General features: G+C 36.8%; 5 protein-coding genes and 1 pseudogene across 14 annotated transcripts; 5 read left to right on the forward strand and 1 right to left on the reverse strand.

Moving 5' to 3' along the window:
* The first annotated feature begins 362 nt into the window (after positions 1-362).
* On the forward strand, positions 363-4928 carry LOC111008572 (sucrose synthase 6). The gene is made up of 15 exons (XM_022281314.2): positions 363-717; positions 789-921; positions 996-1150; positions 1270-1462; positions 1568-1686; positions 1794-2010; positions 2112-2207; positions 2312-2485; positions 2576-2692; positions 2792-2958; positions 3039-3263; positions 3360-3926; positions 4003-4141; positions 4230-4357; positions 4632-4928. Exons 1-15 carry the CDS (start codon positions 611-613, stop codon positions 4783-4785), a joined length of 2691 nt encoding a protein of 896 aa, XP_022137006.1. The 5' UTR covers positions 363-610; the 3' UTR covers positions 4786-4928.
* Positions 4929-6290: 1362 nt separating this feature from the next.
* On the forward strand, positions 6291-15313 carry LOC111008782 (uncharacterized protein At4g15970-like). Of its 4 annotated transcripts, XR_015789790.1 has the most exons (6): positions 6291-6874; positions 7897-8241; positions 8324-8805; positions 8908-9060; positions 14912-14974; positions 15112-15313. XR_015789790.1 is itself a non-coding variant. In XM_088121814.1 (4 exons), the coding sequence occupies exons 1-4, from the start codon at positions 6656-6658 to the stop codon at positions 8972-8974; spliced, it is 1113 nt and encodes a 370-aa protein (XP_087977940.1). In that variant the 5' UTR covers positions 6291-6655; the 3' UTR covers positions 8975-9150. The 4 variants fall into 4 exon arrangements, 1 of the variants encoding a protein (XP_087977940.1); XR_015789789.1 differs by lacking the exon at positions 15112-15313 and having other exon boundaries at positions 14912-15106; XR_015789791.1 differs by lacking the exons at positions 14912-14974; positions 15112-15313 and adding an exon at positions 12197-12333.
* LOC111009076 (uncharacterized) lies at positions 12339-15313 on the forward strand. 3 transcript variants are annotated; one of them, XR_002601193.2, is made up of 3 exons: positions 12339-12732; positions 14912-14974; positions 15112-15313. XR_002601193.2 is itself a non-coding variant. In XM_022282014.2 (2 exons), the coding sequence occupies exon 1, from the start codon at positions 12339-12341 to the stop codon at positions 12699-12701; it is 363 nt and encodes a 120-aa protein (XP_022137706.1). In that variant the 3' UTR covers positions 12702-12732; positions 14912-15106. The 3 variants fall into 3 exon arrangements, 1 of the variants encoding a protein (XP_022137706.1); XR_002601194.2 differs by having other exon boundaries at positions 12339-12705; XM_022282014.2 differs by lacking the exon at positions 15112-15313 and having other exon boundaries at positions 14912-15106.
* Positions 15314-16229: 916 nt separating this feature from the next.
* On the forward strand, positions 16230-19101 carry LOC111008752 (nascent polypeptide-associated complex subunit beta). The gene is made up of 6 exons (XM_022281548.2): positions 16230-16387; positions 17119-17186; positions 17767-17915; positions 18008-18064; positions 18666-18704; positions 18793-19101. Exons 2-6 carry the CDS (start codon positions 17119-17121, stop codon positions 18960-18962), a joined length of 483 nt encoding a protein of 160 aa, XP_022137240.1. The 5' UTR covers positions 16230-16387; the 3' UTR covers positions 18963-19101.
* Positions 19102-19185: 84 nt separating this feature from the next.
* LOC111008751 (tetratricopeptide repeat (TPR)-containing protein) lies at positions 19186-23524 on the forward strand. 5 transcript variants are annotated; one of them, XM_088121818.1, is made up of 7 exons: positions 19186-19318; positions 19897-20333; positions 20466-21222; positions 21369-21418; positions 21709-21796; positions 22450-22566; positions 23356-23524. In XM_088121818.1, exons 3-7 carry the CDS (start codon positions 20749-20751, stop codon positions 23407-23409), a joined length of 783 nt encoding a protein of 260 aa, XP_087977944.1. In that variant the 5' UTR covers positions 19186-19318; positions 19897-20333; positions 20466-20748; the 3' UTR covers positions 23410-23524. The 5 variants fall into 5 exon arrangements, with proteins under 5 accessions (XP_087977944.1, XP_022137239.1, XP_087977942.1 ...); XM_022281547.2 differs by lacking the exon at positions 19186-19318 and having other exon boundaries at positions 19799-20333; positions 20466-20604; positions 20738-21222; XM_088121816.1 differs by lacking the exon at positions 19186-19318 and having other exon boundaries at positions 19799-20098; positions 20226-20333.
* LOC111008779 (xyloglucan endotransglucosylase/hydrolase protein 9-like) lies at positions 19659-20667 on the reverse strand (annotated as a pseudogene).
* Positions 23525-23846: the final 322 nt, after the last annotated feature.

Genomic DNA, 23846 nt, shown 5'->3' on the forward strand with positions numbered 1-23846 from the left:
TGGATTGTTTAACTGCGGGAAGCAAACCTAATTAAAGATATTCGCTTGATTTATTAACACTTCTCTGATTCATTTTGGCAGAATAACCATCTTGGCTGTCCAATAATCCAGTAATTACAACTTTGTTTAACTAATCAACATAACGTTTGAAAGCAGAAACTTCTCAATCATGGTAACTCCAAACGCCTAAAATTTCAAAAGTATCTTGAGAATCTCAGGCTGCTGCAACTGCAACTTTATGAAATTGAAAGAAGGAAAGAATAAAAGGCAGCCTCTCAATACCAATGAAAAACCAAAAGAAAACTAAACAATGTGGCTTGAAGTTCTTTACCTCCATCTCTAAAAAAAAAAATCTTTGTGAAAAGGCAATCTGAAATAACTTCCCACAATTAAATTCCTTTCTTGCTTTCCATATCTGAAACCTGAGGAATGTTCTTCTCTTCAATCGCCATTCTTGTTTCTGTTTCAGCCTTATGTCTCTCTCACTCTTCACCAAATATAACATTTCTTAATGTCTTTCAATGTGAGTATATATATCAAAAGATCACAAGGAAAGAGCAGAGCAATTATTACTTCCTTCATCGAGAAAGTTGTGTAATTGTTGGAAGAAATGGCCACTGCAACAGCCGCGTTGATGAGATTAGATACCCCAATTGCTGAAAGTCTAACCGATGCATTGAAGCAAACCCATAATCCAACGAAGAAATGCTTTTCCAGGTAACACAGTTCCTCTGCTACACAAAATTGTAACTTTTTGAGATATGAAGCTAACCCATATGAGTGAATAGGTTTATTGTGAATGGGAAAAGGTTGATGAAATCCCAAAACTTGATGAAGGATGTGGAGATAACAATTGAAGACAAGCGTGAGAGGAGCCAGGTTTTGGAAGGCTTGCTTGGCTATATTCTCAGTAACACTCAGGTAATTTTGAAACTCTCTTTTTCTACTGTTTATACTTTGAATGAGGATGGATTTTGATGGCTGAGAATATGCAGGAGGCAGCTGTTGTCCCTCCGAATGTCGCTCTAGCTGTGCGGCCGAGTCCTGGTTTTTGGGAGTTTGTTAAGGTGAATGCTGATAGTTTGGAAGTAGAAGGCCTTACAGCTTCGGAGTACTTGAGATTTAAGGAAGCCATCTTTGACGAGAATTGGTGAGTGTACAAAAAACAACGAACGCTGATTGCCAAAAAAAGCTCTGCTTTCCAATCCCCATATTTAGTTCTAGATTGATGAATGTAAAAGTTAGCAAAATGATTGGTATTATGTGCAGGGCAAATGATGAGAATGCTGTGGAGATAGATTTTGGAGCCATTGAATTCAGTGCCCCTCGCTTGAGCCTTCCATCGTCGATCGGAAATGGTGTCAGCTTGATCTCGAAATTCATCAGCTCAAGGTTTGGAAAGGATACACAGAATGTTAAGGAACTTGTTGATTATCTGCTGGCTCTTCACCATCGAGGACAGGTATGTATGGAAATATGAAACACCGAACTCCAGAAAGTTGAAGATTTTAAGAAAACTTTGGCACCCCAATTCAAGGAATTACGTATTTGGATTTGAATCTTGCAGAGCCTTATGATCAATAAGAAACTTAACACAGTTTCCAAGCTTCAAACGGCAGTGCTTGCAGCACAAGTGTATGTATCTTCACTGCCAAAAGACACACCATATGAAGAATTTAAGCACAGGTGACCAAGAATTTTTATCTCTTACTAAAACGTAAGAAATCTTGTTTTGTAATCCTATTTTTGTAAACTTGTATTTAATTGCATTGTTTATCGTTCATACTCAAAAGGATGAAAGGCTGGGGATTTGAGAGAGGATGGGGAAGTACTGCAGAAAGAGTCAGAGAAACAATGTTAACTCTTTCTGAGGTTCTCCAAGCACCAGATCCAGAAAAACTGGAGTTACTGTTTAGCAAGCTTCCAACCACATTCAATGTAGTAATCTTTTCGCCTCACGGCTATTTCGGCCAGGCGGGCGTCCTCGGATTGCCCGACACCGGTGGTCAGGTCTGAATTTGATCAACTGTTTATTTCAGTAATAGAATGTTCTCATCCTGAAATTTTTGCAGACTTGTGTATTACTCACATGCTGCAAGAATGATGACTAGGTTGTCTACATTCTGGATCAAGTGAGAGCTTTAGAAGAAGAATTGCTGCATAGGATTGAGCAGCAAGGCCTGAAAGCAAAGCCTCAGATTATTGTGGTACGTTTGTTATAGGCATATGAGATCACAATATCATTGTCCTTGTTTCTGCCTCTTGGCACAGAAGCATATGCTTTAATCTGCACTGCAAATGACACATTTAGGTGACGAGACTTATACCCGACGCGCAAGGGACGAAGTGCAATCAGGAGTTGGAGCCTGTTGAAAACACAAAGCATTCTCACATTCTCAGGGTCCCATTTTTCACACAGAATGGCATCCTTCGTCAATGGGTTTCGCGCTTCGACATCTATCCATACTTGGAAAAATTTGTCAAGGTACTTCATTTCAGAACTTCTTTTACATTTTGCCAAACCAGTTCATTCATCTTCTGTTAGCTTATCCTCCACTCTCATTTGCATTTCTAGGATGCCACTGATAAGATCCTTGAAGTTATGGAATGTAAACCAGACCTCATCATTGGCAACTACACTGATGGAAACTTGGTTGCTTCTTTGATGGCTAAGAAACTTGGAATTACACAGGTGATAGACCCACTTCATATGAGGAACAAAAAATAGATTGAAAAAAACACTCATGTTTGGTTTCTGGACTCCTAAATTCTTGAGTTTCTTTGATACCAGGGAACTATCGCACACGCTTTAGAGAAAACTAAATACGAAGATTCAGATGCTAAATGGAAGGAGCTTGATCCCAAGTATCATTTTTCCTGTCAATTCACAGCTGACATGATCTCAATGAATGCAACTGATTTCATTATAACCAGTACATATCAAGAAATTTCCGGAAGGTTAGAAAATACTAAACAGTAATTAACTCAGCTGGATCTGCATTCTTCTAAAAAGCTAACCAAAAGGTTTTGTCCAACAGCAAAAGCAGACCTGGACAATATGAAAGCCATGAGGCTTTTACTATGCCTGGGCTTTATAGGGTTGTCTCAGGTATCAATGTGTTTGACCCCAAATTCAACATTGCTGCTCCTGGGGCTGATCAATCTGTCTACTTTCCCTACACAGAGGAATCGAAGCGATTGACTAAATTTCATCCCGAAATTGAGGAACTACTTTATGGCAAAGAAAACAATGATGAGCACATGTAATTGATGCGTTTTCTCCATCTCTTCTGCACTACACAGTATTTGAAAATCATCAGTACACTTCTAACTTCCTATCTTGTAAATTTCTGGAACAGAGGTTTCCTTGCAGATAGGAAGAAGCCAATAATCTTCTCAATGGCAAGGCTTGATACAGTTAAAAATATTACAGGACTGACTGAATGGTATGGTAAAAACAGGAAGCTGAGAAGTTTAGTAAACCTTGTGGTTGTGGCTGGATTCTTTGATCCATCCAAATCAAAGGACAGGGAAGAAATTGCAGAGATCAAAAAGATGCATTCCCTGATAGAAAGATATAAACTCAGGGGACAAATCAGATGGATAGCAGCTCAAACTGATCGGTTTCGCAACGGCGAGCTATACCGGTGCATCGCGGATACAAAGGGAGCTTTTGTGCAGCCTGCACTTTACGAGGCTTTTGGCCTAACAGTCATTGAGGCAATGAACTGTGGATTGCCTACTTTTGCAACAAACCAAGGAGGCCCCGCAGAGATTCTTGTCGACGGAGTCTCGGGGTTCCACATCGATCCGAACAACGGAGATGAATCAAGCAAAAAGATTGCTGCCTTCTTTGAGAAGTGCAAGTCAGATGCTGGATATTGGAACAAGATGTCCGAGGCCGGTCTTCGGCGAATATACGAAAGGTAAGTAAATCATAAACATCAAATATAACAAAATCTGCATGATCTAGATGTTCACTTGTTGATTATGGTTTTGCAGCTACACTTGGAACATATATGCAAAGAAAGCTCTGAACATGGGATCAGTTTATGGGTTTTGGAGGCAGTTAACCAAGGACCAAAAACAAGCCAAGCTGAGATACATTGAAATAATCTACTCTCTCTTGTTTAGGAAATTGGTAAGTGTTCAAAGGAGACTACATCTTCAACATATAATGAGATCAAGCATATCAGTTGTTTTAAGCAGAAGTCTAAATCATGTTACAGGTGAAGAACATTCCAGTCCCTACCGAAGAATCCTCGCCAGCTCCAACTACCGCAACCACGCCACAACAGCCGAACTCGGAGCTCCGATCCAGGAAACCAGCTGCGGCTCATTCCGAGCCAAGACCAAGGCATATTACCTAGCTCTTGTGTTGAACTTGCAAGATAACTACTTGTTTTTTGAGTTTTCTATATCTAGAAATTATGCGTTGCTTCAGTTTTCCACCCCTAGTAAAAACACATAGTACTAGTGTTTATAAACAGAAAACCAAAAATAAAATGCTTACAAGTTTGAACTCAACACCCCTGAAGATTTGAAGTTTATATCATATAACATTAGTAAGAATCTAAAAGATTTGAAAGCAAATGAGAGAAGCCATTAATATAGTTGATTAATTCTTGCAGGAACGGAGATCAGGGTGGCTATGGGCTATGGAACATAAAAAATGGAAGCCCTTTGGGAAAATGGTGCCTTTTGGGTGCCTCCCTCTTTCTTGCTTACTACATTCTAAGGAAGTTTTCTGGAGTTGATCAAGCATACGGTGATTTACCGTTATAACCCTTTTAATACTTCCAACTTTATTTATATAAATTAATTAAAATAATCATTGGTCAGTTCAAATAACTTGTTATGAGATTGCCAACCCATGTGGACTACTCTGTACCAATTGACGCACATGAATAAATTCTTTTTTTTTTTTTCTTTTTGAAGTTACGCTCTCTTGTCGAGGTAAAAGTTAAAAAAAAAAAAAAAAGTTATCGCATAAATGGAAGGTAATTTTGTCATCTTTGATAATTTCCTCTTTTTTAAGATTAATTGTAAAAAAGAAGAAAAAAAGCTACAACGTAGGGTGGCAGCTTAATAATCAGTTACTTTTCTATAGCTGATTTATATCTAAATCTTTAATTTTTGAAATCATTTTTGTTTTGGTACTGGAATGACTTGTAGATTCAAAACCAGTTACGCCCAATTTTGAGTAAAAAAAAAAATTAGAACCAAGTGTTGTATATATTTTATAATTTAAAAAAATATTAAAATCTTAAATAAATTTTAAAAATGAAGTCTTGGAATATAAAAAGATGGGTTAGAACAAATAATATCTTTTAGCGGTAGAAAAGGGCAGACAAGTTTTGTTGAACTCTAATTTACGGAATTTCTTGTTTTGAAAAAGTTGTAGCAGACATTAGGTAACATTTTAAAATTGTTATTGTCCCAAAACGAACACTTCGATGGCGTGTTTTTCGCAATTTGCAAGTGGTCCTTAAAACCGGCTCAATTATTTCAACTTCGCATACTCTTCCTTCCTCCTCCTTGTTGATTATTATAAATTCTTTTAATTTTCTTTCCCCCGTTTTTTCTTCTGACGGACAGGACAGGTTGAAAACTCAATATTTTTGTTTTTGAGATATAAATAATTAACGATATTTTAGTTTTAATGTGAAAGTTACAGATAAGAAAATGGAATATTTTAGAAAATAGTATATAAAAAAAGAAAATGGGAATCCCAACTCATATCATATGTGTTGGCCAATTAAATCAATAGACAGATAAGGCAATGGGGACGGACTTGAGGGAGTGATTAACTATGGTTAATAAATGAAGGAGGTTGAAAACCGACAGCCAGGCAAAGAGCCGGTTGGACTTGCGTTGAAAGGTATCCAAATCAAACACTGAAATTGACATCCTCGGAGTTAGACCAGGTGGTTTGGAGTCCCGGTTGAGAATTAAATTGTGATTCTCAAATAACAATAATAATAATAATATTTTTTTAATACAATAAATAGAGTTAAAAATTAACCTTTTAATGAGAGACGGGTGTCAATTCCTGAACATAATAATAATAATAATAATAATAATAATAAATAAGGGCGGTGATATTTGCCTTGTAATTTGTATTTTTTGGGTGGGTTATGAAAGAAAATAGAGTAGAGGGTTGAGAGGGTAAAAGTGGGAATGAAAGCATTTGATATTTAGGGAGGGGAGGGAGATTCCGGTTCTAATTGCAGTCATTTTCAGAAATAGTAATCAATGGGGGAATTGGATAAGAGAGACAAACTAAGGAGGAGGAGGAGGGAGCATGAGGATTCAGGATTAGAGAGGGCGGCAGCCGGCATTCCCAAATTGCAATAACCCTATCTCTATCTCCTATAATATCATCGCCTCGCCTGCTGTCTGCTTCCTCTCCTCCTTCTCCACCAATAATCTTTTAGTTTTTTATTTTTTTATTGCCATTTGCTACTTTAATTAATTTCTTTCTTCTGTCTCTCTGACGTCCACATGACAACAACGCCATGGCTATGCCTTTGACTTCCTTTCGTCTACTTTTAATTCCCCAGTCCGAGTCAACCATTACGCCCACCATCAAAATATATACATAGCATTAACCTCCTCCTCCTCCTCATCTCCACACCAATACACAATCTATTCGATGAAGGATTCCAATTCCGCCGCTGACCTTCAAATCGCCGCCGCTCCTTCCACCATTGTTCCCCGGAGGACGGTCAGGATCTCCTTCGTGCTGCTCGGCGTTGCTCTGGCTATCCTCGTTCTCTACAACTCCGCCATTAATCCTTTCAGATTTCTCCCCGTTTCCTACACCACCTACCGCCCCTCTGCATCCCCTTCTCTCACCACAGACCCTCTTCTGGTCAGTTCTCTCTCACTTTCTCGACATTTTTTCTAATTATTTCTCATTTTCAATCACAATCATCTCTTGTTTGTTTTTCTGCATAATCGCTGCCCTTCTGATTCCGATACCGATTCCGTTTAGTGCCTTCTAGATTATAGAATCGGAATGAAACCCAAGGAATTTTCTACACCTTCCTTCCAACATCCAACTACGCCCAATTAGAAACTCGATTTTCCAGTCCTCGGTTTAATGAATGAGTTTAACGGAGACCGCTGTAATTTGTTCCTGAACTGATATATTTATATCTAAAGGCCAAGGGAGGACTTCACCTCTTTAATAAACCATGTAATGGTTTTCCCTTTTAACAACCAAAAAAAAAATGTGGGCGGAATTCTTGGATAATCAATCTTGGTGGGTGAGGGAGCGTCTGCCGTCCTCTGCAGCGCGTGCGTTGCGTTCTGTTCTCGTGGCGAGTGGAGTGGGCACCATATATTTTTCTCTCTCTCTCTTTTCCTTCTTGTTCTTGAGGTTTTAAATAGATAGGATGGAATTTGAAATGAATTTCACACGGAAGATATTTGAGGTGCTAATGGTGGGCGTCCGTCTCTATGTCACTTCATTGAGAAATGGATAATTCATCGTCCTTTTAAAGATTCTCTATTTTTACATTTTCCATTCCTATTTGTCAATTTTCGTCGAATGATAATAAGCACAAGATAGATATTCATCGGTCTAGAGAATTTCTTGTGATTTAGAGTAGGGTGGAATTGTGTGCGGCTGTGAATAGATATATTTAATAATATGCCAGAGAGAGAGAGAGAGAGAATGTGATGGAGTTAGAGTTAGGGGAAGGCAAGGGGACAGGATTTTACAATGCGGAGTGGGTGATTGTGCTGCAATTATTATCTTTTTCTCTCCCAAACTAAAGTCTAAACCCTAATATATAGAAACAAATTCCCCCGCTCTCCAACTGCTCTCTGCCTATTCTTTTTCCTGTTCCAAAAATGGTTTAATATAAACAGATTGAAAATGAAAAACAGGAAAAAATTCTGAAGAATGCATCGACGGAAGATGGAACGGTAATATTGACAACACTGAACGACGCGTGGGCGGAGCCGGGTTCGCTACTGGATCTGTTTCTGGAAAGCTTCCACATCGGAAACGGAACGGAGAGGCTACTGAAGCACTTGGTAATAGTGACGATGGACAAAAAGGCGTATGCCCGTTGCGTGGCGTTGCACCCGCATTGCTACGAACTGGACACACAAGGCATCAATTTCTCCAGCGAGGCCTACTTCATGACCTCTGACTACCTCCAGATGATGTGGCGGAGAATCGAATTTCTCACCTCTGTTCTCCGGATGGGTTTCAGCTTCGTCTTCACCGTAATGCAAAATGCCCCTAAAACCAAAACCAAACACTCGTTCTTCAGTTACTAACACAGTTTTATTTGTTGGGTTGGCGCAGGATTCTGATATCATGTGGCTCCAAGACCCCTTCAACCACTTCCACCCAGATGCGGATTTTCAGATTGCGTGCGATTACTTTCTGGGGAATTCGGAGGATCTAAACAACCGCCCCAACGGGGGGTTCACCTACGTCAAATCAAATCCCAAAACAATCAAATTCTACAAGTTTTGGTACCAATCCAGGACCATATATCCGGGCCAGCACGACCAAGACGTGCTCAACAAGATCAAGACCAGCCCATTGATCTCTAAAATAGGCCTCAAGATAAGGTTTCTGGACACTGCCAACTTCGGAGGCTTCTGTCAGCCCAGCCGGGACTTCAACCGGGTCTCCACCATGCACGCCAATTGCTGCGTCGGCCTCGACAACAAAGTTCACGATCTCAAGATTCTGCTCCATGACTGGAATACCTTTTTTACGCAGACTCCCCGGGACAAAGCTGCCTCCACTCCTTCGTGGAGCGTTCCTCAAGATTGCAAGTACGTTTTATTAATGTCATTATAATTATGTATACGAAATTGGGTTTCAATTAATTTTCTTTTTTTGCCTTTTTTTTTTTTTTTTTGGAATGGCAAATCCAGAACTTCATTTCAAAGAGGGAGGAGCCGCAAGGACGATAGGAAAACGGGCAACAGGAGAAGGTTATGATTGCAACCCAAGCCTGCCAATTTAATTAATGAAAGCTAGGGGGGGAAACGGAAATACTTCTTTTGATATAACAATTTGAAAAAGAGGTAAACTCAACTGTGTCTTTGCAAATTGCATTGCAACAACTGCTCCATGATGTTTGCTAGGCTTCCATTGAAATTGTTGCTTTTCTTGCACTCCCTTCCTATTCCATTCTTTTTGGTACACATTAATTTGCTGTACATTATTAGAAACCAAAAGGGAAATTTTCAGAAAAAAAAAAAAAAACCCAAAAGGAAATTACTTTCCTCTCTTTAATTTTCCCTTCTTATTTTTAGCGGTAAATAGTAGTGTTTTTTTTTTTTGAAAAAATAAAATTATCTTTTTAGTTGCATTCGGATACACCGAGTCTATATTTTTTAATTAATTGTGATGTATGTCTGACTTTACACGCCAACTCATCCATTATTATTATTATTATTATTATTATTATTTTGAGTACATCCATAAGTGGCCTCAAAGTTTAATAATATTAATTTATCTAAAATATTACGTGACAAATAAGGTGATTAATGTTTTTGAAAAGAAAGTCTATACATCATTTATATAAAAGTCACCGGATTCGATCTCTATAGATCTACAAGAAAGAGATTGACCTGGAAATTGTTGGAAAAATAATTATTTTTTGCTAAACTAACATTAGTTGGACTATACTTAAGATTTTGAGGATGGAGTATTATCTAAATTCACAAAAATATAATTTATCCTAAAAATTTTAAATAGAGCCACGTTTACTTCACCCTATATAAGTAAAAGGGGAAAATAATTAATAATTAAATAAACAAAATTGAGCGGAAATTTTTTCATTTATCCCTCACTTATCCTTGCTCCAAGAAGTTGGTTTTAGTTTAATTAAAGGGGCACTTGCAAATATGGTAAAAAATTTTAGTAAAATAAGTAAAATAGCAAAGCAAATTTTTTCAGAAAAACGGAGGTCCAGTTGTAAAATTACAAATTCGCCCTTTAATATATCTGTAATATATATGACTACTGATATATATCTCTGATATACCACTGATGTAATAATGATATACAATTGATTTACTTATGATATCTACTCAACTTCTAGCATGTCTTACCACTGATATACACGTATAATAACTATTGATTTACCATGCTAATACAATACATATATATGTGATATATATTTGATATGTCTCTAATTTACCGTTGATATACAAATGATATACCACTTATATAACTATGGTATCTACTAATATAACTTATTATATGATTATATGATTTACCACTAATATAACACTAATATATACTTAATATGCTTCTAATTTACCACTTATATACCTTCGATATAACCATTATATCTACTAATATAACTATTATATGTGTATTGATATCTTTTTTTTATATCATATGTGTGTCGATATCATACTATTATATCCAATATCTTTTTCAGATGAAAACAATAGTGCAAAATTTTTTATTTTTTATTTTTGAAATATAAAGTTATTATATAAAAGGTTTATGTGGACCATGCATGTCCAAAAAGACAAGTTAACATTTTGATGTACTTTATAAATTTAAACAGTTGATATTCCTTATATTTAGTATCTAATTAATATTAATATTGAATAAATAGTAGTGATATAGTAATCAACATTATTGATAATATTAGTATATTAATCAACAAATTGAAATGATAAACTATAATTTAAATAACTAATATACTACTAAAAATTAAACATTTGATATAACTTATATTTAGTATATCATAAATTAGAAGTACATCAGATAGATAGATAGATATATATATATATATATATATATAATATGTACATTTGATGTATCAATGGTATATTTGATAATTTATATCATGGTATATCTTATACTGTATATTAGGGGTACATCGAATGTATATTGGAAGTATATCAGAATTACATCGCATGTACATTAGATATAGATTTGATGTATATCATATACAAATTTACATAAAATGTATATCAGATATAGATTTGATGTATGATATACATCATATATATATCATCTATAAATTGGATGTATATCAGATATAGATATACAGCAGATATATATTAGATATCATCAGGGTAAAATTGGAATAATAAAAAATTTAAAAATAAAAATTCAAATATTTTGCTATATTTGAAATTTTGAAAAGTTGATGACATTTTTTGAAATATATAAAATATTTTTGCTACCTATAAAAATTACTCTTTATTAAATTGATCATTAAACTTAAATAATTTTTTTTTTAAAGCAAACTCAAGAATTATTAATTAAAAATAGGTGTTGGAGTATGCTCAAATGGACAAATTAACTACAACTAATACATCTTCAATGATAAATCTAAAAAATTATTTATAACTCTAACTAAACTCACTCATGAAAATATTTAAATATACAAAATTTAGTTATTTAAAAATATATTTAAAACTTAGTAATAGAATGATCAATCAAATTCGACTAAAAATTATATAACATAATTAGAACATCTAACACTCACAAAGTTACAGAGTTACATCATAAGAAAATCTTAGTAGAAAAAATAAAATGGAAACTTAAATAAGTCACAACATTAAATTCATCATTTTATTCAAAATAATAATTTAATTTGACGGAAATACAAAATTACAGTTTAAATTAAGGAAAATTTTTAAAATTCGTTTTACGAAAATAGTAACTCTATAATGATTTTGTAAATAAAATATGATAATTAGAAAGATATATGCCTAGCTATGTAGACATTTTTACGTAGTTCTTTTATATTTATCAGTCTATATGTGAGACACTATCATTAATATAGAAGTTTGAAGACTATTTTAGTATTTTTATTTTTGGATTTAGGTTGAATTTTTTTTATCAACATATTTACAAATTTATAATATTATTGATGTATTTGTAATCAATCAGATTTTTATTTGTATTTTTTTAACAAATAATATATAGAGTGAGAATTTAAACTCTCACAAATTTTTTAATAATCGAAAGATAATCATTCTAATTAATTGAGCTATGCAGAGTGTCACTAAAATTATCAATACGAGTATAGCTCACAGTTAAAATTGATTGTCTAAACATTCAATTTTGAATCCCCATTCTCCACCATTGTTATTTGGTAGAAAGAAAAAAAGTTTCCCTGCAATTAACTCACCGCACTTTCTAAATTTCAAAGTGAAACGTGCCCTAAAAAATTGTGGCCCTTAGTAGGTATATTGGGCCAAGAAAAAAGAAGATACCCAAACATAGACGATCTCATCGTCGTCTCTGCGAGCATCAAGCAAAACGGCGATCATTTCATTCCGTCCGTAAGTATCAAGCAGACCTCCAAGGACGGTGAAGACGCGCTACGATGTCGGATCCATTTGCTGGGGCGAAAGGAGGTAGGCTCACCTTCAAGGGAGGAGTCTTGGCCTCCCGCAGCAAGGCCATTGACAAGAAGAAGAAGAAGAAGAAGAAGAAGAGAGACAAAAGTAGAAGTGACGACAACCCCACGGACGAGACCGAAATTTTGTCGTCGGCTGATGCTGTAGATGGCGGCGACGGAGAAGTGTATACTATTGACGCGGCCAAGCGTATGAAGTACGAGGAGCTCTTCCCCGTGGAGACCAAGAAGTTCGGTTACGATCCAAATAACTCCAATACCAAGTTCAAGTCTGTGGAGGAAGCTCTCGATGACCGCGTCAAAAAGAAGGCGGATCGTTACTGTAAATAATTAGGTCGCTTCTCTTGCTATTCTGCTTCAGGTTTGCCTCCGCATTCACCGTTCTCGAAATCCCATAGTTTCACGCCTGAATTTGATAAATAGTTCGGTCAGGGTTTCCAATTAGATGTGGCAATATGATTAAAGACATTAAGATTTTACGAGTTAGGTTCTGTGTTGATTTTTCACGAAATTTATATTTCTCTAATGTGCCTTATATTGGGAGAATGTCTGAATTTAGTTAGGGGAGTCTCTTTCTTCTTCTTCTACTTTTTTCTTCTCACTCTGCTTCTTTTGCCTCTTTTAAGAATCCGTGAATAGATATACGTAGGAAGAAGTTTGTTGCCTAATTCCCTAGGCGGTCATCAAAATTTCCTCCAGTCTTATACTATTGGAGTACAGGAAGTTGGATCTGCGTTGGCGAATTTCTGATCCACTCCTAAAGAAAGGCAAAGAAATATAGTCTGCACGACCTGCTTTTCTAGGCGTTTGGTTTTGAACACTCTGTATTCTTAGGTCTTAGTCATTAACAACGTTATTAATTATCGAGGCTACATTTAAAATTTACCTTTTGGTAAGGACTAAGGAATATCTTTCGCCTCCATTCAAGTACAAAGGCAAGGTAGTTCAGGTGTCTAGCCATGCCACAGAAGAGATTGGAGATCACAGAAGAGCGGTTCTCCAACTTGTTAGTTTGAAAGACAAAAACAATCATAACAAACATTTGTAAATGATTGATGTAAAGTAATTAAGTGGAGGCAAGGGCATTGGGGCGGGTGTGGGTGGATCTGGCTATAGGGGAGCAAAACTCTGACTCCTCGTTATAAAAAAAAGAGAGAGAGTGGAGGCAAGGGGTGCAGGTATAACCCTGCACCAAAAAGGGAGATAAGGAGCTCTCTGACTTGTTAGTATAAAAATGAGGTCAAATTACAAATATCCTCTGTAATAATTGTCATGAAATAGTCATATTGAATCCGTAGGATTCGTCTACTATCACTTTCTAGATTCCTTAGTAGTGTATTACACCGCTATGGTATTGGTTCAAATGTTTCTGCTTTATCCTTGACTCAAGTATTGGAAATGGAGATCAATGAGTCTTGGACATCCAACTGATCTCTTTTCTTGGGAAGAAATTCTTGTTTGTATGTTTATGGCTAGCTTGTGCCTTTGGAGAGAGGTGTTCTGAGGCGTATGGTTTTTGCTTGATATGCCAAGTGAGACAGTATAACTTAATATTAGGCATAGCCTAAGCCAACAGGAAATAAAGGAAGATAATAAACGGAGGAAAGAAAGTTTGGAGCTTTAGGCACCTCTAACTGGCTCATCATACCGCAGCAGGTGTACATTGGGCATGAGGGGCCTATTCTATCTTAGTGTTCATCTTCTTTGCCCCAACTCCTATTGGAAAAAGGATTATGTATAATAAAAAAAACTGTACGTTTGAGTTGTAGCCATCATTTTTGCAGCTTTCGTTGCTGCTGAAACCTAGTCATCTTACTGGTTAGTGTTGAGAATTTCTAGATTGTGCCATAAGAAAGGTGCTTAAACATGGCAGGCACTGGCAGAAATAGAATCTTGGGTGTTGTTATGTGCTGTTATTGAAAGTCAGGGTACCAGTAATCCTTTTACTTGGATGCCTGGTATCTATTCTTTATTTTTTCAAATTCATTTTACTAGTTCGTAGTTCTCTGATAATCATCTTTTCACCTCACATCTTGTAATGTAAACTACTCAATCCTCTTCCAGTTTTCTTCAAGTGTAGGTCTAACCACCTCTTTGGGCGGATAAGTGTCAGTGAAAACGTACCTACACGGATAACGGCGAATTGCACAGTTGTGGTTTACGCAATTTGCATAACATATCTCTGTGTTAAAGAAGAATTACTTTCTTGTATGGTCTTGAGGAATGCAAAGGTTGGCAGATTGGAATTATGCTAATTGAACATCACGCTGGTTGAAATTCATTTTATTACATTATAATCACTGAGTCTCACAGAGGACAATTGCATTGGAATTATTTTCTCAATAGCACATGTTGCTCAGTGGCGCATACTGTCATCTGCTTTACATATACTACTCAGCCATGCTCTTAATGCATAAATGTGAAAAACTAGTATGCTTTGCATATTTAAATGAATTGGTGATCGTTTCACATTCTTGTTGGAGTGTTAACCGTCTTGTTTGTGTATCCCATAACGCTCATGTTGTAATTGTTTGTGGCAGGCATTCGCACGATGGAACTCTGAAGATTTCAGGGATTTCTCATTTCACTCCCCCAAGTAACAGGTTTAGTAACCCCATGCCTCAGATTTGTATTTTTCATTGTATTGTATTGTTATCTTTTTAAACTCAAAGATGAAATTTTAGTATCAAGGTGACTGTAAATACTTTTTTGGTTTCTTTAATCGTGTTCTCTTCTACAGTGTGTCCAAATAGGCCAAATTGTCGTACCAGTTAACATGAGAAGGCGAATCTTTGGTAGTATCAATATTCTGTATTAACGTAAATGGTTAAAGGTTATTCCAACAATCCACCCACCCACCAAATAATTTAGTATTGCTTGTAATATAAATTTTCTAGACTTCGACAAAAATATTTTAAATTTCTGAAGTATGATTTATTTTAGTCTTTGAACGCATACCTGTTTTAACAGGGACATTGAACCTCAGCTATGGAAAGCCTTTTCTTTCATTTTTTTTTTAAATTTTATTGAATAATGTTGTAATGATTCAAATAAAAATTTCAATGAATGATGTGCTCAATGAAACCATAGGATTGAAAAAACAATTTCCTACAACTATACGCAAGTAAACTCTAGTAGTTGTGGTGTTTATATATCACTTTGATTTCCGACGTGTTTCACTAAAAGTAAGAAAGTCAACGGAATACGATATAAACTATAAGATGTTGCGCATATGTTTTTGTTTGACATTTTTGTATACTTTTTTGGATGTTTAAAGGAAGAGATAATATATATATAGAACCCAAATTAAAAACTTGTTAAATTTCCATAATTTTTACCAAGTGTCCGAGTAGAGAGAAATATATGGATCAGTAGTCTTACTTTTTAAAATTATTGTAGCATTTTAAAAATAGTAATTTGTGCCTACTTGAACAAGTTCAAAGTTTGAATCTCTATCTTGTATGTTTTGTTTTTTCTTTGAAGGATAAAACAAGTGTGAGTGGAGGGATTGGAACTTATGATCTCGATCTCGGTGTGTGAAGTCAAACTCATCTTGCCCAACTTGTATGTTGTTGCTAGGCCATTTGTGAATTTCAAAACTACTATTGTAGGGCCATGCTAAGATTTGAAAAATTGTCTATACTTTAGCTAGTTATATTTAGTCATTTTGGGCCAATATAATTTGGAGCTTGGCCCAAGTAACTCCAGCTCGATCTAGTATTTTAGCCCACTAGGGTCCAGTTGGGGATTCGTTGCTTCTTTCAAGGAACCGATTTAGATGAAATAAGAATAACCATGGTCGCACCAGTAAAAGGGTGACACGTAGATATTTGAAGTGATGTATGGGCCGTCGGATGAGCATGTTTATTTTTGGTGTTTGATGGATGGGTTCGTAGCTTTAGCAATCTCTTATTATATGGAGCGAAAGGGCAAAACAATCTGTTCTGTTAGCGCCGTCCGGGAGTCTGCATTTCTTCCGCGAGCTTATCCCCCAACTCAAAAACCCTAGCCCCAAGGTAAATAACACCCTTCTCTCCTAACCTCGCCTCTCCATTCTGTCTTTCATCTCCTTTCCCGCTACGTTTTTAGATTCTTTTGTCGGCCACTTTTTGAATCTTTACTCATATTTGGGTTTGTGGGTCGTGTCGAAGTTTTATCGATTCATTAATCCCGGGTTCTCTTTCTTCTTGCACTCTAGGGATTTCTCATATTTTCCGATTATTTTCTACTCCTGTAAGATTGTATCCTTTGCGCCTTCTGCATTCAGATTCCAAACTTTTTTTCTAAGATTAAGTTAAGGCATTTTATTCGTTTCTTCCTCATTCTTTTATAATTAGGAAGCCTCTTAGAACTAATCGACATTTTGATTGCTGCATTTCGTTTTTAGTACATTTCTATGTTTTAATGGTCTGTCTGCTCAGTGCGGGGTCAGTACTTGGTACTATCAAAAATCTTTTTATGCCGATTCAATATCAGTTAGGTTGTTTTGTTTCTGCATTCTCGTTTTCAGTTCATATTTGTCCCTAACCTGACAGTGGATGAGATAAATATTGCCTAGAAAGTTATTAACTCGAGTGTTACTCCCGTTCTGATGGGAATTCGCTCGTTCTCGTAGCTTTTGGGTTTTACTTCTATTATATTTTTATTTTTTGAAATATTCTGTTCGTGTTATACCTGAACTCCCCCTATACAGCTTTACGACTTATTTATTATTGGCATTATTCAATTCTTTTTCGGTGTCATACAGATGGACCAGGAGAGGCTTAGGAAGATTGCTAGTGCTGTTCGCACGGGTGGGAAGGGTACTATGAGAAGGTAAATCCATTATCTATTGCAAATTTATTGTTGGAACAGTTTGAAGCTTGGATGATAGTGGCATTCATCTTGTGAATGATGAGCTCCCAGAAAATGATTATTTGCCCAAAAATTTTGATGACCATAAGAATCATTGGTAATTTCAATTTTGCACCATGTTGATGATAACTTGATAAGCAAGTATCCGCATTTCGCACTAATTTAATCTTATTTTTACAAATACAAATTAAATGGGGTCAATTAATAGGAACTTCTTTTAAGCCATAATTCATGTCACAATAGAAACGTCTAGCTCGTTGCTTTGACCATATCAGTCTGACCTGACAAGACTTTTGAAGTTCAAGTATTTAAGTCTTATTCAGGTTATGGAATAACAAAGAAACCATTTTGGTTAACCTTACGGTAACTTGCACTTGATAAGTTCTTTCGTGTCATTCATATTCCACTGTCTTGTATGTGTCAAAAAGTTTATAATTTTCATTGTATTAATTTTTTTTCTTCATTGTAATTCATTAAAAACATTACCTTGTTATTCCATTAGTTGAAATTTTATTTCTTAAACAATTGTTCTTGATAATAGAAAGAAGAAGGCAGTTCATAAGACCACCACAACTGATGACAAAAGGCTTCAGAGCACCCTAAAGAGAATTGGGGTAAATGCCATTCCGGCTATTGAGGAGGTTAACATTTTCAAGGACGATGTAGTCATCCAATTCATCAACCCCAAGGGTAAATTCTATTAGTCAATTTATTGTAATCCTTAATGCTTCACATTCTTGGATGACTAATAACATGACTTTTTAAACTTTTTTCCTGTCCAGTTCAAGCATCTATTGCTGCAAACACCTGGGTTGTTAGTGGTTCTCCTCAAACAAAGAGTACGCATCTCTGCTAAACCATGTTGTAAATCTTGTACAGTGATGATTGTCATCTTTCCATTGCTTTAATACAAATTCACATTTTATGGCGACTATTGGAGACATCTTGGGGAGTAGTAGTAATATTTTAGCAGTGTGGTTTTACGTTTTGGGCAGTAGGATCATGGCTACAGGGAAATAATGTTCTTTGACCTTGTTGGATCTAATCAGTTCTAAATGCGTTTACTAGTTTTTATAGTATCTATCACATTTGTCTTATATGAGTGCTGCTAAGTACCTCCGCCTAATTTGACCCCCCCCCCCCCCCCCCCCCCCCCCCCCCCCCGCATATTCCTAGCAACCCTTCTCAGTTCTCAGTATGACTTACAGTTAGAAATCATGGGATAGAATAATAGATCCTGTTGTCTGTTGGGTTGAGGTTTATTTTGTCCATCATGCATATTATGATGTATTCCAAAAAAAAAATGGTAATCTAATAATGCTCAAGGGAAAAGTTTTTTCTGGTCCATGTGCGTTCTAATTTTATTTTGGTTCGCATGGTCTTGATCTATTTCTTTTTAAAAAATGGTAATCTAATAATGTATGCATTTTCCTATGACAGAATTGCAGGACATCTTGCCTGGCATCATCAATCAATTGGGTAATTCATCTCGGGTTTTTTGTTTTTCGGTTAGTTCTCAAATGTTTTGAGCTGAAAAATAATGTTTTTGTTTTCCAACCTTCCTCAGGGCCGGACAACTTGGATAACTTGAGAAAATTGGCCGAGCAGTTTAAACAGCAAGCACCTGGAGCAGGTGGTGATGCAAATAATGCACAAGAGGAGGATGACGATGTTGTTCCAGAACTTGTTGATGGGGAGACTTTTGAAGCTCCTGCCGAAGAAAACCGTGCTTCTTAGAGTCCTTTTGAAGGGGTGTTTTATGCCGTTTTATACTTCTAGAATTGCTTCAGACAATGTTTTTATGATTTTGATAATTCTTAATCTTATCATAATTCAACTTGTTATCTTTATGATGAGGAACGGTACTTTCTGTGTTTGTTCGATGCCTGCCATACTCTTTAATCTTCCAAAAATACTCTTTCAATCTGCAGTATACACGAAGTTGCGGAGCAGACTTCTCTGCAGAGATTTTTGCGGTCCATTTTTGATCGGATGTTACCATATGACGTCCTAATTAAAAAAATCATATTCATCCAAGCCTTGCAATTGCTCACTAGGGAAAAGCTAACTAACGTAATCTACGTAATCAAAAGGTGATTAAACTTTGTGATTACAGTGCCTGAGGTATGAATTTAACTTTCCATTGCATGTTCGTTTGTATCCCTTGAATGTTTATTAACAAATTGAAGAACAAAGCTTCAAAATTGATTCTTATGATTCTTGTCTCTCACTCGATCACCATTTAAACATGGATCTGCTTTGCATATGATGGCAATGTCGCCAAATGTCTGGTTGAAACTCACGAGTAGCATCAAAATAGAGAATAAAAAACAGTGAAAATGGCAATTTAAAAGGTGATTTTTGATCGTAGAGGGATCGGAATCAGAACATGACTAATTGCATTCTGTGGAATTCTTATGACAGAGGGTACTTTCAGAAACATTCTCTGAGCCGAACGATATCTTTACAATAATCGTAGACCAAGTGCCTTCCACGAACCCACTTGAGTTGATGTGCTTTGTGGGCGGTTAGCCCTCTTAACGATGGCTTATCCCACCAGAACTGCCTTGCAATTCCACATAAGAGAAGGCATTAGCTTAATATATTGCGGCAGCACTAGAATCTATGCTAACTGATGATTCTCTTTCTCGTGCTACTTATTTTGATGAAGGTGGAAGTGGAAAGCACAAAAAGTGAGGCAGAGGTACGAAGCTTACACGATAGAGTGGCGGTTCCAGAAGAGGGAACAGGTGTGGAAATCGGCAGTGGGGTCGAACCCTCTGTTTCCCGTGCCATTGGCAATACACATTGGTCTGAACCAGATGTGGGTGTCCCGACACATTTCCCAGAAACTCAAAGTCTAGCTCATCGTGGTTAGGCCCCTCCGCCGATGACATCTGTAATTTTACACACACAAATGAGCCCACTTCATCTTTTGTTAACTGGTTTGGATATAAATGTATGAATTTGCGTGTCTGAGTCTGTGAGTCTTACGTATAGAGAAGGCTGTCGCTGTCCCTGCAGAGTCGCCCTCGACTAGTTTGATTTGGACACTGGCTCTCCCGAACAGATACTTCTTCTTGGATTCATACCCACAACCTGAAACAGGCAAGTGAATTAAAAGAGAGCATAACAGTTACAAATAAGAATTTGAAAGCCACCTCGCCATTCTGCAGCGCTAATTTTGTTTTTGGGGAATCAAAGTTAATAATGTGGAGATTTATATATATATATATATAGGCAATGGTGGGTGGAGCTTCAGGCCAAAGCCATGGCCACTCCGAAAAGTGGGACGGCAGCTGCGAACACGTCAGCCATCACTCGCTCAGCTTTATTTAATATTCCACTTTCAAGTTTCACCCTCAGGCTGAAGCTCAAGGTAACTTTCTAGAAAATAATTTGGTTTTAGTGGGGAGTGGGAGGCGCGTGTTGGTCCCGCCATTCCCGTGGAGGGCTGCGGCAACCTCTTATTCTTCTTGGAGCTGAAACTGAAAGAAGAAGATATACCACAGGGAAGGGGGAAATGAAGGCAACTGCGGGTTTCGTCTGCGATCCTCACGCCCCTTTTCGATTGCTACCCAACCACACGTCCTTCTCTACTTCCATTTCCCGTTACAAACGCAGCCCTATTCGATTTCATGCTCACAACCAGGAGATTCGAGTATGCACCAATCGCACTTGCCGACGCCAAGGTTCCTTTCAGACACTCGAAACTCTCAACGGCCTCGCACCCCCCACCATTACCGTCAATTCGTGTGGCTGTTTAGGGAAGTGCGGCGCTGGCCCCAACGTCGCTGTTTTGCCCGATGGATTCGTCGTCGGCCACTGTGGCACGCCTGCTCGTGCTGCCGAGCTCATGATGGGACTCTCCGGTTCGGGTGGAGGCTATGATCCTCTTAGTGTCTCCAAGAGTTTGGAAGCTCTTGCTCTGAGGAAGAGAGCCGAGACCGAGATGGAGGAGGGGGATTTCTCTCAGGCCGACCTACATCTCTCGCAGGTAAATTGTTCCGCCTCATGCCGTATGACAATCACAATGTTGATGACTACACCTCCACTCTGATTTTTTTCTCCTCTTTGGATTCTGAAGTTTGTTCACAACAAATTCATCATATATGATGCCCTGCTTCCCTTCAATTGTTGCAGGCGATAGAACTAAAACCATGTGGTGGCATCCATATAATATTCAAGGACAGGTGTTCTACTTCTTCGTTGTACCTTATTATGATATAGAAATCGTATGCTCTTTTATTGAAATTTGCAACGATAGTTGGATTTATGCTAATAAGCGCTGACAGTTATGATCGCTCGTGCAATTTTAGGTCGTCTGAGTTCTTCCCAAATGCTCCATTCTGTTGATAATTTATGCCTCATTTCTCTCTAGCATTGGGATAATTCCGCCCTTAAAAAGTCTCTTTGCATGACTTCACTATAGCAGCGGCATCCAGATAATTTATTTACCACAGAACTTTTGTTAAATTTTCAGGTCCATCGTAAGATTAGCACAAGGAAATTATTCTGGTGCCCTTGAAGATGCAAATGAAGCTCTAAAAGTAGCTCCTCAATATACCGAGGTGAGAAGTATTTTAGTTAATCATAAGATGCATTACATTCTATCTCAAAAATTAGACTTTGGTTTTGAGCAAATAACTAGGAGGCTATGCTTTATTGAGTCTGGGTTCTGAATATAACTAATACCGAAGGGGAAAATATTTGAAACTGAGACCGTGTAGATATAATAGTACCTCAATTTATGGACAAGATTCACTATATATGGAGTTCCACTTTCTTTGACTTCAAATGCGTTTAAGGAAATTTTGTGTAGTGCTAAGCTCTAGATGCAAGAGCGAAAGAAAAATTGGAGGATGACAGGAAGATTTAGGACATGGATATCAATTATAAATGTAAATTCAGGGATCAACTTCTTGTACGGCTCCTTGAGTCTTTCTGATGCATCAACCTTTATATGTCAATAATAAAAAGGTAGACCACTCTCGATCCTAGTTTAAATTTCTGCCCAAAAGATGTTAATTTAAAATTCAAAAGACTGATGATGCTAAACTGCAATTTAGGGGTCCTTAAACCAACTAATAGAACATGCAACCTTTTGATGCTCATTACAAATTCATGTGCTTTAAATGAGAAGATGTGAGAACAAAGGGATTCTAGCTCTTGTATAGATGATCGTATTGTTCTCAAGATCCGTTCCCTGATTTTTATTTCGCAGGGTTATATTTGCCAAGGTGATGCATTCTTCGCTATGGACCATTTTGATTCAGCTGAGACGTCATATTCAACAGCTTTAGAAATTGATCCTTCAATTCGCCGTTCAAAATCATTCAAGGTATTGATTAATGATTCGCTGCGCTTCTCAAGATATGAGGAGAATATGGTCAATTTCATGACTAGGACATAAAAGCTAACCACTTTAACCCACCAATTTTAAGTTTTGTTTTCCTCACTTTCTTTTCTTTCCCATCGTTTTCAACTTCTTCACTACAGAAAGTTTATGACCAAAGATCAATTATAGGTAACACAGGGAAACAAGTTCATGATGGTTACCATTGAAATGTTGGTTGAATTGGCTAGAAGAGTTTTGGGGCTATTTTTCTGGGTTTGATCACAAAATTCTGTAATTTTTTTTAAATAAAAAAAAAGGCTGTTTTCAAAATGTTGTTGTCACACTTGTGACCAACCTATATTTCAGAACAACTTAAGTTTTCTTCCTACAAAAATCATATACTTGTAGATTTTAACTTTCATGTTCACAGTTACTAGCCACCTCATACTTGTTGAAAACAAAAACAGTTACTGGTTTGAAAATAGTCTCCCAAACAAGACTATTTATTTTTATGACTTTTTTGAATTCTGACCCCAAACCGAGCACAATTTCTGAAGCTTTTGCCATCAAATTTTCTCACTTATCTCTTTCAATCGTCCCCTTTGAGCGATTAGATTAATCTCAAAAGAGAACGAGAGAGGAAATAATACGTGCGAAGATGATGGTTTAGGTTTTCTTTTCCTTCCCCGTCATTTTTCAAAATATGATTGAAGTCAGATTTTGCTTTAGTGCTTCTAGAATTCCCGTAATATTGTTCTAACTTCTAAAATTTGCTCGCCATTTCTTCCATAGGCACGAGTTGATAAACTTCAGGAGAAACTCAGTGCTGTGAACATCTCCATTTAAATCTGAGATGTGAATCAAGGAACAAGAATAATGGCCAGTTCGAGATTCCTACAGGTTGCTTCCAGGTTTCACATTCCTGACTCAGATTGTCTTAGGTTAAATGCTTTTTTTTTTTGGCAATTTTGGAGTTTCATGGAAATCTGAATGGGAATTTGTATAATTGTACATGAGAATGATTTGGATCCCAAAAAGAATAAGCAGCCAGTAATGTCAATAAGAAAGCACATAACTTTATGAAGAAAAAAGGACTAAACATGATTCAGTAATCTTGTCCCAATGGATTATACAGTGTCCACCTTGTTCCAGTTGTGCCACTATGGTCTTCCTGCTTCAAAAAATTAAATAAAAAATTTGACAGCAATGAAAATTATCTAGAGATTAATAATTTTTTTTATGTTTCTAAAGCATGAGATGGTTTTTAATCATTCTCATGTTGG

This window comes from Momordica charantia (genome assembly GCF_013281855.1).
Source record: "Momordica charantia cultivar OHB3-1 chromosome 3 unlocalized genomic scaffold, Mcharantia_2.0 BLBB01000003.1, whole genome shotgun sequence".
Lineage (NCBI taxonomy): Eukaryota > Viridiplantae > Streptophyta > Magnoliopsida > Cucurbitales > Cucurbitaceae > Momordica > Momordica charantia.